Source organism: Trachypithecus francoisi, unplaced genomic scaffold (assembly GCF_009764315.1).
Source record: "Trachypithecus francoisi isolate TF-2019V2 unplaced genomic scaffold, Tfra_2.0 Lachesis_group18, whole genome shotgun sequence".
Lineage (NCBI taxonomy): Eukaryota > Metazoa > Chordata > Mammalia > Primates > Cercopithecidae > Trachypithecus > Trachypithecus francoisi.
Window position 1 is genome coordinate 15105069 of NW_022681463.1, and position 17841 is coordinate 15122909.

The following is a 17841-nucleotide window of genomic DNA, read 5'->3' on the forward strand; positions in this document are numbered from 1 at the left end:
CAAAAAAAAAAAAAAAAAAAAAAAACAACTTCTATTGCTTTTAAATAGTATGATCAAGGATAATGAGGCAGGAATGACAATAAAACTACAGAGTCTTTACATATGGGCCCAGATTAAAGCTACGAAGCATAACAATTACAGAAACAAATTTATCATTAACAAATACATCTAAAAGACAAAGCCCTATTAACATTAAAAGTTATTTTTAAAAATCAATTTATGATTTTTCATGTAAAAGGAATTTAATAGGAAATAACAGATCCCAAAAAATATTTGTTTAAAAAAAAAAAACTAAATAAAAATACATTTCAAATTAGTTTGGTGTGAATGCCAAAGACATTAAACTTCCCTCAAAAGTTTGTCTCACGTGTAGAAATACATATAAACAATTCCATTAAAAAGTAATTTTCTTTTTTTTTTGAGACAGTGTTTTGCTCTGTCATCCAGGCTGGAGTGCAGTAGTGCAATCTCAGCTCACTGCAGCTTCCATCTCCTGGGCTCAAGCAATCCTCCCACCTTAGCTTCCCCAGTAGCTGGGACCAGAGGTTCATGCCAACACACCCAGCTAATTTTTAAATTATTTGTAGAGATGGGGTTTTCCTATGCGCCCAGGCTGGTCTTGAACTCTTGGGCTCGAATGATGCTCTGGCTTCAGTCTCCCGAAGTGCTAGGATTACAGGCGTGAGCCACTGTGTCCAGCCGTAATGAATTATTAATGCCTAGTAAGTAAAGTGGTAAGCAACAGGAATTCAGAAATGAATGAGTAAAACTCCTTGACTTGACATGGAAGTAATTATAGTAAGGCTAAAAAAGAATGTGGAAGTGGAGCAGGGCTGAGTAGTCAGAGGAAGCATGCTCGTTCTGTCTAGAATCTCAGCTTAAAGGCCACACTCTCAGCAAAGACTGTCATCACCCTATCTCAAGAGGCCACCCAGTCACCTTCCAGGACAATGCCTATCAGATTTTCTGGGCTCAGAATCTCTTTACATTTTTAAATATTGACAATCTCAAGGAGCTTTGGCTTATACATAGTGTATATATCGTTATTTGCCATGTTAAAATTAAGAAACTTTTAAAAACATATTTCCAAAGAAGAGTTCATTTTATGTTAACAATTAAAAGTAACATTTTTATGACAAATTCATTAGAGCGGAAATGTTTTACATTTTCCCAAACTTCTTTAACATGTGGCTTAAGACAGCTGGATTCTCAGATCTGGTTCCTGCATTCAATCTGTTGTGATAACATATATCATATAACTCTAGTGTTAAATGGAAAACTCTACTGCATAATCCTCAGAGAACAAGAACGGGAAAAACTATTATGGAAAATTGTTTACTTCAGAGTGTCTGAAAGGGTCTCAAGAGTTCCCAGGTACCCCAGAACATACTGGGAACGAGTGCTCTACTGTATCACCCACTCTTATTTTATGACTACTGTACGCTATGGTGGTAAAATATACTGTTATCTGTGCATAGAGTTTGTAAATATGTGACTGATTTTATATCCAATATATTTTCTATCACTTGTCACATTCTAATCAGTAAGAGCATACATTAATATAAACGCTCTTATCAAAATATTTCCTTATAAATCAAATATTGTGGCTAAGAAATGCAACACATTATTTTTGTCTGCACTCAACAATCAACTAGCACATAAAGGACTGAATAAAAAGCTGGGAACATGTACATGTGCACACACGTGCAGGTGCAGAAGAGGAACCACAGGTAGGTTGGGAAGTGGAAACCTATAGAAAAGAATACTCTCTGCTTGGTACATTAGCATATCACATATTATGAGTCAAAATGGTTACTCAGGAACCTTGTAATATCCTTAAATAAGGACCAGTCCAGAAACAAAGTCCCAGTGATCATTTCATTATTTCTGCTGCTTTGCCTGTTTTAGAAAGCACGCATTTAAAAGTTTAATTTTAGAACAAATTTTGGGGCAACAAGAATCATTAACTATTAACGGAGATAACTAGTGTTACTCCATTTAATCCAACAAAATCCTCAAGCAATGTATTTCCTTCACTAGAAAGAAACAAAAATCTTTCCAACTGAATTCTAAGCTTAGGGGTCACATACAAATAAATCAATGAAAATAAATTTTAAAACATCACAAAGTTACTATAAGTCAAAAATAGCATTACACGATGAAAGCACAAGGATGCTTCTCAAAGCGTCCCTTCTACATTTACTTCCAGAATTCTAAATTTTAATTTAGCAAGTTCTCTAATCTAGCAAAGAATTAATAAGCACCTACAGAAAGCCTGAGTAATACAAAAGAATCAAAAAGTATGAGTTCAGGCTGGGTGTGGTGGCTCACGCCTATAATCCCAGCACTTTGGGAGGCTGAAGTGGGAGGATCACCTGAGGTCAGGAGTTCGAGACCAGCCTGACCTACATGGTGAAACTCCATCTCTACTAAAAATACAAACATTAGCCGGGCATGGTGGCAGGCATCTGTAATCCCAGCTACTCAGGAGGCTGAGGCAGGAGAATCGCTTGAACCCAGGAGGTGGAGGTTGCAGTGAGCCAAGATTGTGCCACTGCACTCTAGCCTGGGAAACAGAGCAAGACTCCATCTCAAAAAATAATAATAAAATAAAAAATAAAAACATGAGTTCAGCCTTCTACTTGCATACAAAAAAACTAATCCTTACGTAAACCAAGGGATTTTTTTTTTTTTTTTTTTTTTGAGAGAGTCGCACTCTGTCGCCCAGGCTGGAGTATAGTGGCACAATCTCAGCTCCCTGTAACCTCCGCCTCCTGGGTTCAAGTGATTCTCCTACCTCAACCTCCTGAGTAGCTGGGATTATAGGCACCTGCCACCATACCTGGCTAATTTTTGTCTTATTAGTAGAGACAAGGTTTCACCATGTTGGTCAGGCTGGTCTCGAACTCCTGACGTCAGATGATCCGCCCGCCTTGGCCTCCCAAAGTGCTGGGATTACAGGCGTGAGCCACTGCGCCTGGTTAAATTAAGGGCAATTTTTAAAACATTTACTTTATGGTTGAAACATGCCTTTTTTTGCCATGTAATCCATAAAGGGTTTTGTTTCTAAATTATTTCCGAAAGCTTAACACAAGAATCAGAAGCTATATTATATTTTAAGATTCAATAGAATGTCAACCTGTAAAACACTAGTCTTTCAACCTGGTGGTTTTGGCCAAAATTAAAATAACAAAACAAAATAAAAATCCCAACAACAATAAAAAACCTCAGTTTACAATGGCTTAAAATAACTGTAAAAAGGCTTATTTCACACCACGAAAAGAAGCCTTTTCTTGAAAGGTCCTCTCTTGGCCGGGCGTGGTGGCTCAAGCCTGTAATCCCAGCACTTTGGGAGGCCGAGACGGGCGGATCACGAGGTCAGGAGATCAAGACCATCCTGGCTAACACGGTGAAACCCCGTCTCTACTAAAAATACAAAAACTAGCCGGGCGAGGTGGCGGGCGCCTGTAGTCCCAGCTACTCGGGAGGCTGAGGCAGGAGAATGGCATGAACCCGGGAGGCGGAGCTTGCAGTGAGCTGAGATCTGGCCACTGCACTCCAGTCCAGGCGACAGAGCGAGACTCCGCCTCAAAAAAAAAAAAAAAAAAAAAAAAAGAAAGGTCCTCTCACTTGCCAGGAATCAAACTGGACCCGAAGCCTCCCCTAAATTGGCCATTGGTAAGGAAGAGTATGAATCCTGGTCACGATTTCACTAGTCAGGATTTACCACTGAGACTCACAGAGAAGGGATGGTCACCTAAGGTGACGCTAACAACTGGGCAGAAAGGGTGGACAGCAGCATCAACAGCATCTGCTACGTTGTCACATTTCAAAAGGGGGTTCAAGAGTCACCTAGGCCTGGCGTGGTGGCTCAAGCCTGTAATCCCAGCACTTTGGGAGAACGAGACGGGCGGATCACGAGGTCAGGAGATCAAGACCATCCTGGCTAACATGGTGAAACCCCGTCTCTACTAAAAAAATACAAAACACTAGCTGGGCGTGGTGGCAAGTGCCTGTAGTCCCAGCTACTCGGGAGGCTGAGGCAGGAGAATGGCGTAAACCCAGGAGGCGGAGCTTGCAGTGAGCTGAGATCCGGCCACTGTACTCCAGACTGGGCGACACAGCGAGACTCCATCTCAAAAACAAACAAACAAAAAAAAGAGTCACCTAGGTAAAACTTGAATATTTTCCCCCAATAGTAGCATAAGAAACAGCTAATAATTCTCTTTGGTTCTTTTAGCCTCGGCTGGAGTGCTTGAAATCTGACCCATGCATACATGGAATACTCCAGAATTGATTCCATGAGCTATACAAAAAAGGCCAAAAAAGGAAACTGCCCCCATGCCATTTCCTCCTTCCAAGGGTAGTCAGCTTCCTACTTCTGTCTAATTGCGGCTGCTGTCTGGTACCCATAGGTATTATGTAGCGTTTTCTATTTTGCCCAGAATTTATAATTGGGATGTGTGGAGAGGTTGGTTTGATATATAAATATTCTTGGTTACAGCCTAATTTTTCTTAGAACCAGTAAAACTCTATCTGACATCTTGTATACTGTTAATGACTGGAGCAATCTTAAACCTCATCCTTCTATGGGAATGAGCCTATCTTACTCACGATGGATATGTGTGGAACTGGAGAATGAACATTAGTATCTTCTCTCAGGTTGCGATTCAACTGCTGAATAAGGCTGGCATATGTGTTCAACTGGATTGTTAAAGTAAGGAAGTTCTGAGAAGGAAAAGAGGGATCAGTGGTGAGGGAGAAGGATGTCACACCAAGATAGTCTCAGCAGGATTAGTAATACATGGAAGTAAATGAAAGGTGATTGGACAAAGTATTTTTAAGAGTTCATTATCTAGCCAGGTGTGGTGGCGGGCGCCTATAATCCCAGCTACTCAGGAAGCTGAGGCAGGAGAATGGCATGAACCCGGGAGGCAGAGCTTGCAGTGAGCCAAGATCGCGCCACTGCACTCCAGCCTGGGCAACAGAGCGAGACTCCATCTCAAAAAAAAAAAAAGAGTTCATTATCTACAGCTGTGTTTTATTAGTGCTGGCTAGGTATAACACATTTAATGGGCTAAGCTATTAATAAACGGACAGCCTGGGTCTTATACTCTATAATGTTTTTTTCCCTCGGAAAAAAAGAAAATCCCAAGGGGGAAAAAAAATCTTTGCTCATTTGGGTATTTATCTTACCATCTGTACCTGTTGTCTTTTGTCTTGAGTATGTGTCATATATTATGAATGATACCCTACAGTTAGAGACCTAAATTCTGTTACGTTCCTCTCAAGAATATTTGTTTTGCTTGAACCAGGGAAGTGGAGGTTGCAGTGAGCCAAGATTGTGCCACTGGGCCACAGAGCGAAAATTGTAGCCTGGGCTACAGAGCAAAAAACTATCTCAAAAAAAAAGAGTATTTGTTTTTGTTTTTTGTTTGCTTTGGGAGGCAGTTAATTCACCCAGACTCTCCTCACTGATCTACATATTCAGCGCAATCACAGTCAAAATCCCAACAGGCTTTTGAAGAAATTAACAGCTAATTCTAAAATCTATATGTATGTGAAGTATATATAAAAGTATGAAATCTGTATGTAACATGAAATGGCTAAAGCAATGTTGAAAGGGAGCAACAAAGTTGGAGAAATTAACACTCCTGATATCCAAACTTAGAAAGCTAATCAAGACAATATCAAGACAGTGTGGTAATGAGACAAAAGCAAACTAGCTCAATGGAACAGAATAGACGGTACAGAAAAAATACTCACACATGTATGTCCCATTACTTTTTCTACAAGGGTGCTAAGGCAATTCAAAGAGGAAACCTCTTCAAGAGATTGTATAGCAAACTGAATAGCCACATGCAAAAAAGGTTAATTTAGACTCTACTTCACACCACATATAAAAATTAACTCAAAACGGATCAGAGATCTAAAACTATAAAACATTAAAAATACAAAACAAAAAACAAGAAAGTCTCAGTGACCTTGAGTTTAGCAAGAAATTACATATTTCTATTTTTTAAAATAATTTATTATTTTGAGACAGGTTCTTGTGTTGTCGCCCAGGCTGGACTGCAGTAACACTCCACAGCTCACTGTAGCCTGAAACTCCCAGGCTCAAGTGATCCTCCCACCTCAGCCTCCCAAGCAGCCAGGACTACAGCTGTATGCCACCAAGCCCATCTAATTTTTGTTACTTTTTGTGGAGATGGGGTTTCACCATGTTGCCCAGGCTGGTCTGGAACTCCTGGTGGATTCAGGAGATCCACCTACCCCAGTCTCCCAAAGTGCTGGAATTACAGGTGTGAGCCACCACGCCTGGCCCGTATTATTAAGACTCAAAAGATTCAAACTATAAAAGAAAAAAATCAATAACCTGGACTTCAACAAGACTAAAAGCTTTTGCTCTTCAAACGATAATGCTGAGTAAATGAAAACAGAACCACATCGTGGGAGAAAATATTTGTAATGATATGTATCAGACAAAAGACTTTTACCTAGAATAAAAAACCCTAATATTTCTAAATAAGACAAGTAACTCAATTTAAAAATGGACAAAAGACTTCACAAACACATCGACAAAAGATATAAAGCAAATGAGCTCAACATTATTAATCATCAGACAAATGCAAATCAAAACCACAATAAGACATCAATACACAGTATAACAGTTAAATTTAAAGGGTGGTAAGAATGTGGAGCAACTAGTACACTCATACACTGTTGGCGGAAATGTAAAATTGTACCAACGAGTTTGCAGATTCTAAGAGGATAAAACATACAAATGATCTAGCCATTACACTCCTAGGCATTTACCAAAAAAAAATGAAAGCATATGCCCACATAACTACTTATTCATAGCACCTTTAGTTGTAGTTAAAAACTGGAAACAACTCACATGTCCACCAACAGATGAATGGCTACTAAAAATATGGTGGTAAACCCATACAATGGAATATAAAGGAATGAACTCAGCAATAAAAAGGAATGCAGACTAGGTGCAGTGGCTCACATGTGTAATCCCAGCACTTTGGGAGGCTGAGGTGGGCGACTCACTTGAGGCCAGGAGCCTGAAACCAGCCTGGCCAACATGACAAAACCCTGTCTCTACTAAAAATACAAAAATTAGCTGGGCGTGGTGGTGCACACCTGTAATCCCAGCTACTTGGGAAGCTGAGGCACGAGAATCACTTGAGCCCAGGAGGCGGAGGTTGTGCCACTGCTCTCCAGCCTGGGCAACAGAGGGGAAACTGTCTCCAAAACAAAACAAAAAAAAAACAGGGAATGAAGTACTGATACAATTACATGGATCAATTTCAAAATAATTTTGCTTAGTGAAAAAAAAAATCCAAAAACAGCATAACTTGTGTTATTCCACCTATATAAAATTCCAGTAAACGCAAACTAATCTATGATAAGAAAACAGATCAGTAGTTGCCTAAGCGGGAGGAGGAAGGCTAGGAAGTGGCCGAAAGAGTCAGCAAAGGAGCACCAGGAAGTCTCTGGAGTTGCAGGATACATTCTTTATTCTGATTGTGATTATTATTTCATGAGTGTACACATATAAGTGTACAATTAATTTCTTATGTATGTGCACTTTATTGAACAGCAATTATATTTCAATAAGGCTTTCTTGGAAAAGCTGTAAGCGAATAATGAACTCTGCTTTTTTTTTTATCGTACTTATTTACTTATTTATTTTTTTGAGACAGGGTGTTGCTCTGTCACCCAGGCTGGATTCATAGCTCGCTGCAGCCTCAAACTTCTGGCCTCAAGTGATCCTCCTTTCTCGGCCTCCCAAAGATACCACACCCAGCCTGAACTCTGCTTTAAAAATTGCATGCTAAAGCGTATAGGAGTAAATTGCACTATTATCTACAACTTAAGTTGACATGCAAAATGAAAATGAGGTCAACTGATAGATGAGTAGAGGAAAACACAAATGAATACATATGTTAAAAACAAATAAGAAAATGTTAATTATAGAATCTACTGGCATTCATGGTACAATTCTTCAAACTTTGCTGTATTTCTTAAATTCTTTGTTAAATAAAATGTTAGGAGAAAAAATATTAATAAATGTCCATGGCCCATAGTCCCAATACTTCCACAAGTCTGTGCAATAGGTCTCTGGCAGTAACACTAGACTAACAAGCATAAACATATTGGTTAGGAAGATACTGTCAAATTAAATCTCTTAAAGTTATGTAAAGCTACATTACAAATATCCAGTGAGTCAACTACCCAGAGCTTGCATTAAGGAAAGGCATGATTTGGTGGTTATTATAAACAGTAAAACAGTAGGAAAAAGAAATGGTGCAGCCACTACGGAAAACGGTATGGCAGATCCTCAGAAAGTTAAATATAGAATTACCATAGGACCCAGCAATTTCTCTTCTAGTTATATACTAAAAAGAAGCAAAAGCAGGGACCCAAACAGATACTTGTACACCAATGTTCATAGCAGCATTATTCACAACAGCCAAAAGGTACAAACAGCCCAAATGTCCATCAACAGGTGATGAAGAAACAAAATGTGGTATATCCACACAGCAGACTACTATTCAGTCCTAAAGAGGAAGAAACTGGGTGAATCTTGAAAATACTCTGCTAAGTGAAACAAGCCAGACACGAAAGAACAAATCTTACATGATTCCACTTATGTGAGGTACCTAGAATCGGTAAACTCATAGAGACAGAAAGTAAAAGGAAGGTTACCAAGGGCTAGGAGTAGGTGGGAAATGGGGAATTAGTGTTTAATATGTACAGTTTCAGTTTGGGGTGATCATACAGTTCTGGAGCTGATGATTGTAAAACACTGTGAATAAAATTAAAGCCACTGAGCTACACTCTTAAAATCGGTGAAAGGGTAAATTTTATGTCTGCTTTACCACAATAAAAATACATATGTAATTTTAAAATACAACATTTTTTAAATGGACCAATTTAAAATGAGTCTTAATTTCAACTGAATGATATTTCGATCTGTGAAAGTTGATTATATGAATTGGGTCATTCTTGTATACCCAACTACATAAGAGTCAAGGAGTCCGGGGCAAAAAGCACTCAGAGCACATAGCACGGGCTCCAAGAACGGAACTGTCCAGAGGCCCAGTTGCTAAAACAGCCTGCTGTAACCCGAAGACCAGCTCTACCTAGTAACTGCTGAAACAACCTGCTATCACTCTAAGACTAGTTTTACCTACTGCTGTCACTCTCCTAACCAAGCCTGCCAGTTCCCAAAGCTTTTCAAGTACCAATTAACTTTCTTTCAAAATAATCAGTAACAGTTTTTTTTCTATCTAATAAAACCTTCAACCTTCTCTTGGTCCCTTGGACATAGTGAAGACCCCATGTGTATGTCCCAAATTCCAATTCTGTGATTCTCAAATAAAATATTTAACCTAGAGATTTGTCTCTATATTTTAAATTTGACAGATCATTTTAAAGAAATGTCCTAACTCACCTCAACATGCTTATAACAAAATCATAACATTTTCCCATAGAATTTATAATACATGCAGATGAAATACATGACAACTATAACATAGAGGATATTGATGGGAAGAGAAGGATGGGCTATATGATTGCAAAATTTCTATATTTTACTTGAAATGGTATCATATTAGCTCTAATTAGATTAAGAAATGTTAGGATGGATACTGCAATCCTAGAAAAACCACTGAAAAATAGATAGATCCAATAGATAAATTTTAATTGAATTTCAAAAAGTATTAAAATAATCCAAGGCAGAAAAGGAAAACAGAAGGAAAAAAAGGGGAGACAGAGAGAAAACAAATAATAAAATGCTAGACATGAATCCAACTGCCTTGATCATTTATTATATGTTAATGGATTTTAATGACATTGCATAGTAGTGATGGTTACATAACTCTGTGACTATACTAAAAATCACTCAGTTGTATGCTTTTAAAGGGTGAGCATGACGACACATGAATTACATCTCAATAAAGCTGCTATTTAAGAAAATACACCAAGGCAAACTAAAGAAGAAACAACTTCAGAGTCTAAACACTACGATTTAAAAATAGAGACCATCAGAATTATTTCAAAAGCATGACACAACTACATCCAGCTATAAGAAACACACAGTATTTTCAACATAAAATCACAGATGGAGAACTACATATCACGCAAATAGTAAGAATAAAACACAATCTTCAGAGTCCAACATTAAACAACCTGTCCTAGATCACACAGCTACTAAGTGGTAGAGAAAGAATTTACCTGTCATTCTGACTCCAGAATGAGCTAATAGGCGCATAGGGCAGTAAGGAGAGAGCATAATAGGAAAACTAGAATATAACATTTCAACCTGTCTTAACCTCAAGCAAAGGGAAAAGAAATCCCAGCCTCATCAAATCCCAGATTTTTCTATTGAAACCACGCCCCAAAATCCACAAGCCCTAAAAGTATCTGAACTATCTACATCCTTAAAAGACTCCCTAACTGGAAAGGGAGAGTTTTCCTTTTCAGGCATTCACTTTAGAGCATTTAGTATTCTACATCACATTCAAAATCTTCAACAAATATTCTAAAAGCTGAACTTAAGCCAACATATAGGAAAAGAAAGGTTCTCAAACATTTCAAAAGATATTCTGTCATAAGGGTTTTAAGAAGTTGCATTCATTAGTTCTTATCAATTCTTTTGAACATCACATATGTATAAGTCACAATTAGAAAAATATTATAAAATTATAGTGAAAAGGAAAAAGGAGTCACAGAACTTTCTTCTCCAAATCCAGGGAGACTTCATTAGTTCCACCTAAGAATATCAACGAGTGGCAAAAGGCATCAGTATCTCTATGCTGCAGCTCTGGCACTCAGTCAACGGAGCAAAGCTCACTCAGCTATCTTACTTAGTAAGTTAGCAAACCCAAGTGAGGATTTGCCTTCACTGGCACCCAAGTTACAAGATGAGAAAAACAAAAGAAACAACTCTACTTTTTAGATGTCTATGATGATACACCAGTGTGGAAGAGTGGAAGGGAGCAGAAAGAGAGAAGCCTCCACCAACAGTAAGAACAGGTGCCAGCTAAAGCTATCGATTAAAAACAAATACCACTAACAGCCCAGCCCAGTTCCAAGGCATGTGAGAGTCAGTCTGGAACATAAACTAAACATGGGATCCATACTCTCATTTACCAGCTATGTGACACTGGGTAAGGCATTTATTTAACCTTTCAGAGATTGTTCTCTCTTCCATAAAACCAAGAATAAAAATAAGAATACACCATAGGTTGTCATAATGATTAAATAACTTATCTGCAGGTAGGTATTCCATACTTATTTTTACATTTTACTTTTGAATAATTTTTAAATTTTGCTATTATGAAATACCTTACCATGAACATTTTCTCAAATATATCTTTGTAAGTGAGATTCTTAAGAGTAGAACTGCTAAATTAAAGAATATACAGATGTTTTACATTTTGACAAATACTAGCAAATTTCTGGGGGCCGGGGGAGGTCTGAAACAATTTACACTTCCAGGAACAAAACTATGGGACCCTTGCCCACACTGGATGCCACAGCTATTTAAAAGGTTTTTGGTTAACCCAATGGCTATTTTAAAAATCACCTCTCATTTTACAGTAGTTACATTTCTTATCTTGCTAAAAACTGAAGAAGGAAAGAAGATAAAAGAGCACAATCACCAAACCTCACACGCTCAGCACAGTTCCCTCCTATGCTTTCAACGCTGAGCATCCTGATGGAACTCACTATCCAACTACATATACGTGTATCTTTCAAGTACACAGATAGGACCCAAACACAAAACACAAATTCTAACATATGTTTCTCCTGAAGCTAACTACTATAACTTATAATGCTATGTTACCTGAAATGACAAGATCCGATAATAGGATTAAAGCAACATAGAAAAACCAGAAAGAAAACAAGGAATACTAGGAAATATCTTCAAGCCAACATCCCATTTTTCCAGAGCAGGTAGTTTCACGTTTCAAAGCTCTTTGTAAACTCTGTTAAGAATGTCTTTGCCTCATCCTAACAATCCTCATGGTCTCCCATGGATGGTCCTTTAATGCTTGTGATATAAGAAGCCTGCAGGGAAAATATGGAATAGAAAACAGTTTGGAAATAAAATCTGTTGGCTCAGCACATTAAAATTACGAAAATCGCTATTTTTATGAGGATTATGTGTATCTTTGTTTTTTCTATGAACTATTTAAGCAATAACAAAAAGACATGATTTTGTTTTTCTTTTTTTTTTTTTTTTTTTTTTTTTTTTTTTTTGAGGCGGAGTCTCGCTCTGTCGCCGGGACTGGAGTGCAGTGGCCAGATCTCAGCTCACTGCAAGCTCCGCCTCCCGGTTTACGCCATTCTCCTGCCTCAGCCTCCCGAGTAGCTGGGACTACAGGCGCCCGCCATCTCGCCCGGCTAGTTTTTGTATTTTTAGTAGAGACGGGGTTTCACCGTGTTAGCCAGGATGGTCTCGATCTCCTGACCTCGTGATCCGCCCGTCTCGGCCTCCCAAAGTGCTGGGATTACAGGCTTGAGCCACCGCGCCCGGCCTGTTTTTCTTTTTTAGGCAGAGTCTCACTCTGTTGCCCAGGCTGGAGCGCAGTGGCGTGATCTTGGCTCACTGCAACCTCTGCCTCCCGGGCTCAAACGATTCCCCTGTCTCAGCCACCCAAGTAGCTGGGATCACAGGCTCGTGCCACCACACCTGGCCAATTTTTGTATTTTTAGTAGAGATGGGGTTTCGCCATGTTGACCAGGCTGGTCTCAAACTCCTGACCTCAAGTGACCTGCCCACCTCAGCCTCCCAAAGTGCAGGGATTAGAGGTGTGAGCCACCGTGCCCACCCACATGATCTTTTTCCAGTCATGGGCAGCAGGGACTGTATAAAATCCAATCCCACTTTGTGAAAACTCGGCATAAAAAATTATTAGTCTTATAAAGTGTGGTGTGTTTTTACATTGGGGGAATTTGGCTTATTGTACACTTTCTAAAGCAAATACATAGCAGTTACTCAGAAAAAAAAAATCAAAAAATCATTTTAGTCCTGGATATTAAGTAAAAACAATGTATCGATAAAGCATAAATCATTTTTCTAAAAACAAAAACATTCCGGCCGGGCGCGGTGGCTCAAGCCTGTAATCCCAGCACTTTGGGAGGCCGAGACGGGCGGATCACGAGGTCAGGAGATCGAGACCATCCTGGCTAACACGGTGAAACCCCGTCTCTACTAAAAAAAAAATACAAAAAACTAGCCGGGCGAAGTGGCGGGCGCCTGTAGTCCCAGCTACTCGGGAGGCTGAGGCAGGAGAATGGCGTAAACCCGGGAGGCGGAGCTTGCAGTGAGCTGAGATCCGGCCACTGCACTCCAGCCTGGGAGACAGAGCGAGACTCCGCCTCAAAAACAAAACAAAACAAAACAAAACTTTCCAATCAAACTGAAACAAAAAGTCCAAGGAAAGAAATTACTTCTCAACAGAAGGATCTACTTCTCAACAGAACCCTTTCCCCACAGAGGCTGCATGTGAACTGTGCCTTCAAGGGCAGGCAGCAGCAGTTAGACACGCAGCAGTTAGACACGGGGGTGGAAGGCCACGCACGCCCACCCAGAGAGAGTGAGGAAAGCACTCAGGGCAGAGCCAGCCACGCATGGGAGCAGCGCACAGTCAGGCTGGGTGGAGGCACAGCACTGAAAAAAGGGAAAGGGGGAAATAGGTTTAGAAAGAAAATTAGTGTGAAAGAAAGGAAGCGGCTGTATATTCTACATGTTTTTCTCTAATGTAGAACCCCAGATGGAAATCATCCTTCTTACTTTCATTTTCAAAGATACTGATCTTATCTCACAATATTTTCTTCCCTGAAGTGATTTGTTTTCTGAAGTGTATTTGTGTATCAACTTATTTTCCATAACATGACTATGAGCACCCAGTGTGTAGGAACCAGATTAGATTCATTTTTATTAATATACCCTTCTCAAAGGCCTAGGACAGATTCTAAAGAAGCATTTTTTGGCCAGGCACGGTGGCTAACACCTGTAATCCCAGCACTTTGGGAGGCCGAGGCAGGCAGATCATGAGGTCAGGAGTTCGAGACCAGCCTGACCAAAACGGTTAAACCCCGTCTCTACTAAAAATACAAAAATTAGCCAGGCATGGCGGTGGCGGGCGCCTGTAATCCCAGCTACTCAGGAGGTTGAGGCAGAATAGCTTGAACCCAGGAGACAGAGGCTGCAGTGAGCCGAGATCACACCACTGCACTCCAGACTAGGTGACAGAGCGAGGCTATGTCTCAAAAAAAAAAAAAAAACCACCTTTTAATAACTGAAAAATGCATAAACTGTATACAATAAATATTATATATAATATATAAAATAAATACATGTATTAACTGTATAGGAATAAATGCATAATACTGGTACCACATCACTTATCCGGGATTTGGATATTCATCTACAGCAAGAGTTCCCAAACTTTTTCTATAAAGGACCATAGAAAAAGTATTTTAGGCTTGATAGGCCAAATGGTCTCTGTCACAACTACTCAATTCTGCTGTCACAGGACAAAAACAGCACAGACAATGCATAAATGAAAGAGCATGGCTGTGTTTCAATAAAATTTTATTTACAAAAACAGGCAGCAGGCTGCATATGTAACATGGACTGTAGTGCGCTAACCTCTCATCTATACAGACTTAAATGTAATACATTACATTATATATATACACACATCACATTTAAATACAAGTATTATATTCAAATAGTTTTTATAATAACAGAATCTTGGTCAAAATTCCAAGGAAGATATAAAATAAAAAGGGATATAAACAAAAAACTGTAGATATGCCACATAAAATCTGGGAAACTGGAACCTCTGGATGCATCCATGTAATTTGCCCTCTCCAGATATCTCTTTAGGCCTTAGTTTTGGACCCACAAAGCAAGGTGGTTAAAATAGACAATTCTGTGATCTTAAGAGCTGTTCCAAGTTAAAGTTATAGATTTTAAGTGGAAATTCCATCTAGAAAATAACAACATTCACAAATAATTTCAAATCTGTGGAAGAACAGAATACGAGTACAGTTATGCACCACAGAACATTTCAATGAGGCACCACACGTATGACAGTGGTTCCACAGATTCTAACACTGTATTTTTAACTGTATCTTCTCTATGTTTACATGTTCAGATACACAAATATTTACCACTGTATTACAACTGCCTGTACAGCAACATGTATAGGTTTGCAGCCTAGGAGCAGCAGGCTATAACGCACTTAGCCTAAGTGTGTAGGAGACTCTACCATGTAGATCTGCGTAAGTAGACTCTGTGATGTTCGCACAAGGACAAACTCGCCTAATGATGCATTTCTCAGATGTATTCACGTTGTTAAGCAACACATGACTGTATGCCACAGAAACAAGTATAACATATTAGAATAAATTAAGACAGTACCTGGCATAATTGATCTAATAATAAACATATGTACAAACACTAATCAAAATCATATTCTAGTACCTAAAAAATAAGGTTTCGGTACCATCTTGAATGACTATACCTGGAAAAATCAATTTAATAACAAACATAGGTTAATTCACCTAGCTGGAAGGGGACATTTAGATCATTAAAAACAACTTTACCTGAAATAGAGGCATTGGTAAGATTTGATATTAAATGCCACAAAATAATTAAATCACTACAATAACTCACTAAACTCCCTAACATATTTACAGTTAAAAATCTGAAGTTTTTAACTTTAATTCAAATACCATGCAGTATATAATAAACCAGGTATCATTCATTAGGTGTAATGGTGATTTTCTAAACTTTTCTATTTTTATAATTACTCTTCAAATCAAGAGTTGAGTTTCAGAATAAAAACACTTCACTTTTCACAAACAGTTTTTTAAAGATTTCTTGGGTTAATTAAAATTCTATAATCCATCACTACCCACATTTACAAAAGCCATGCTACCACACTGCTTTCTGATATAGAAATGAATAGTTTCTGGTTCATTACCAACTTACCAAACATCTGGCAAATTCTTTGTTTTCTGAAAGGAATCCATAACCTGGATGTACCTTAGAAATGAAAGTAAAAAGCACTTTCAATTTTATCATATTGCAAAAGCTTTATAAGCAAAATGTACAGTGCATTTATGTACTAATATTTATTGTTCAAGAGCCCTTGAATAGGTATACTTCTCTTCTCTTATACACTGATCAGTTCTAACTCACATTTCTAGGATCAGAATCAAATTCCAAGAAACTGCCTCCTATATTTACTTTCTCCACACTCCCTATGTCCTAATTGATTCATTTTCCACACAGTATCTTTGTCCTAACCATCATGGGAAGTATACACCCACATATATCTTAATGCCCACTAGCATTTGTCTACATTTTTCAACAAAACTCTCTCTCCTTTTCCTGAAGCTAACTTTGTCCACAATTCTGGAGAATTTCACAATGGCTGGTGTGTCAAAGATTTATGTAAAAGGAACCTTGGCAAGATGGATGAAAAACTCTAAATTCTCCTTTCTTTACAGTACTCACGAACTGGTCATTTCCAAAATCCAGACTACTAGGACAGCTAATACATTTTATTCCTGATGGCATTAATAATACTTAGCCACTACCAACAAGACCTTTCTATCAAACTGAACTAAAATGGAGGTGTGGTTTCACTTTTATTTTGTGCTCTGAATTGTTTTTCTTCTAATATCTACTCGTCTTTCCTTCCTCACCCCAAACTTTGCCATTCACAACTACTTTATACTATCCTCACCCACAAGCCACATTGCTGCAATCTACCAGCTTGATCTAATCAAGTAATTTTTGGCTCTCCCACACTGGCCAAATATAAATTTAGCCACTTCAGTATCGGCCAGTGTTGAATATACTTCTAGAAAATAATTCTGCTAAAAACAAATTCAAATTTCTGAAGGAACCAGTATCATAACCCAGAAATAGTTATATATCAGCAACTTTTAAATGCTGAACTCAGGCTGGGCACAGTGGCTCATGCCTGTAATCCCAGCAGTTTAGGAGGCTGAGGCAGGCAGATCACCTGAGATCAGGAGTTCAAGACCAGCCTGACCAACATGGTGAAACCCCCTTCTCTACTAAAAATACAAAATGAGCCGGGCGTGGTGGCAGGCACCTGTAATCCCAGCTACTTGGGAGGCTGAAGCAGGAGAATCTCTTGAACCTGGCAGGGCAGAGGTTGCAGTGAGCTGAGATCATGCCATTGCACTCTGGCCTGGGCAACAAAAGCGAAACTCCATCTCAAAAAACAAAACAAAACAAAATGCTGAACTAAGCTTTATGAACATGGTACAGAACAATTTAAACTACTGTATCAAGGAAGAAGAGTTTTCATTCCACCAATTTCGTTTTATTAACACTCAACTACAGATTTATGTTGGCAAGCTATAGTTAAAATGTTAAGAGTTTTACCTTCGCTAACTGTGCTAATAAACTGTAAACATCTATAATATGGGTTCATGAATTAAGTTTTTTATTTAAACATGCATCTTACTGAAACATTTCTTTCAAAAGAAATGTGAGCACTAATTGAAGCGCTCCAGGCTTAATTGTTGGTGTTGGATGTCTCCATCCAATTTTAGAGATAACTTTGCATAGTTTTTAACACTGTATATAATTAGTTCTCTGATAATTAAAAAAAGAAAAAAGAAAAAAACACTGTTTCCGATGTCAGAAATCATTTTTTTCCTTGGATTCCACTCTATTCATACAGAACTGGGGGTGGAGAGAATGATTTATCCTTGTAAATTATAAGCATTCTACTGACATTAACAAACTAAAATAATTACCAAATG

The 17841-nt window shown here is 38.6% G+C and overlaps 1 protein-coding gene across 3 annotated transcripts in view; it reads right to left on the reverse strand.

Moving 5' to 3' along the window:
- Positions 1–17841, reverse strand: part of PCCA (propionyl-CoA carboxylase subunit alpha) — a 457788-nt gene that overhangs the window by 366081 nt on the left and 73866 nt on the right. For all 3 annotated transcript variants that reach the window (XM_033177344.1, XM_033177343.1, XM_033177345.1), the window contains exon 6: positions 16028–16081. In XM_033177344.1, the coding sequence (XP_033033235.1) occupies positions 16028–16081 (54 nt within the window). The remainder of the gene's footprint in view (positions 1–16027; positions 16082–17841) is intronic.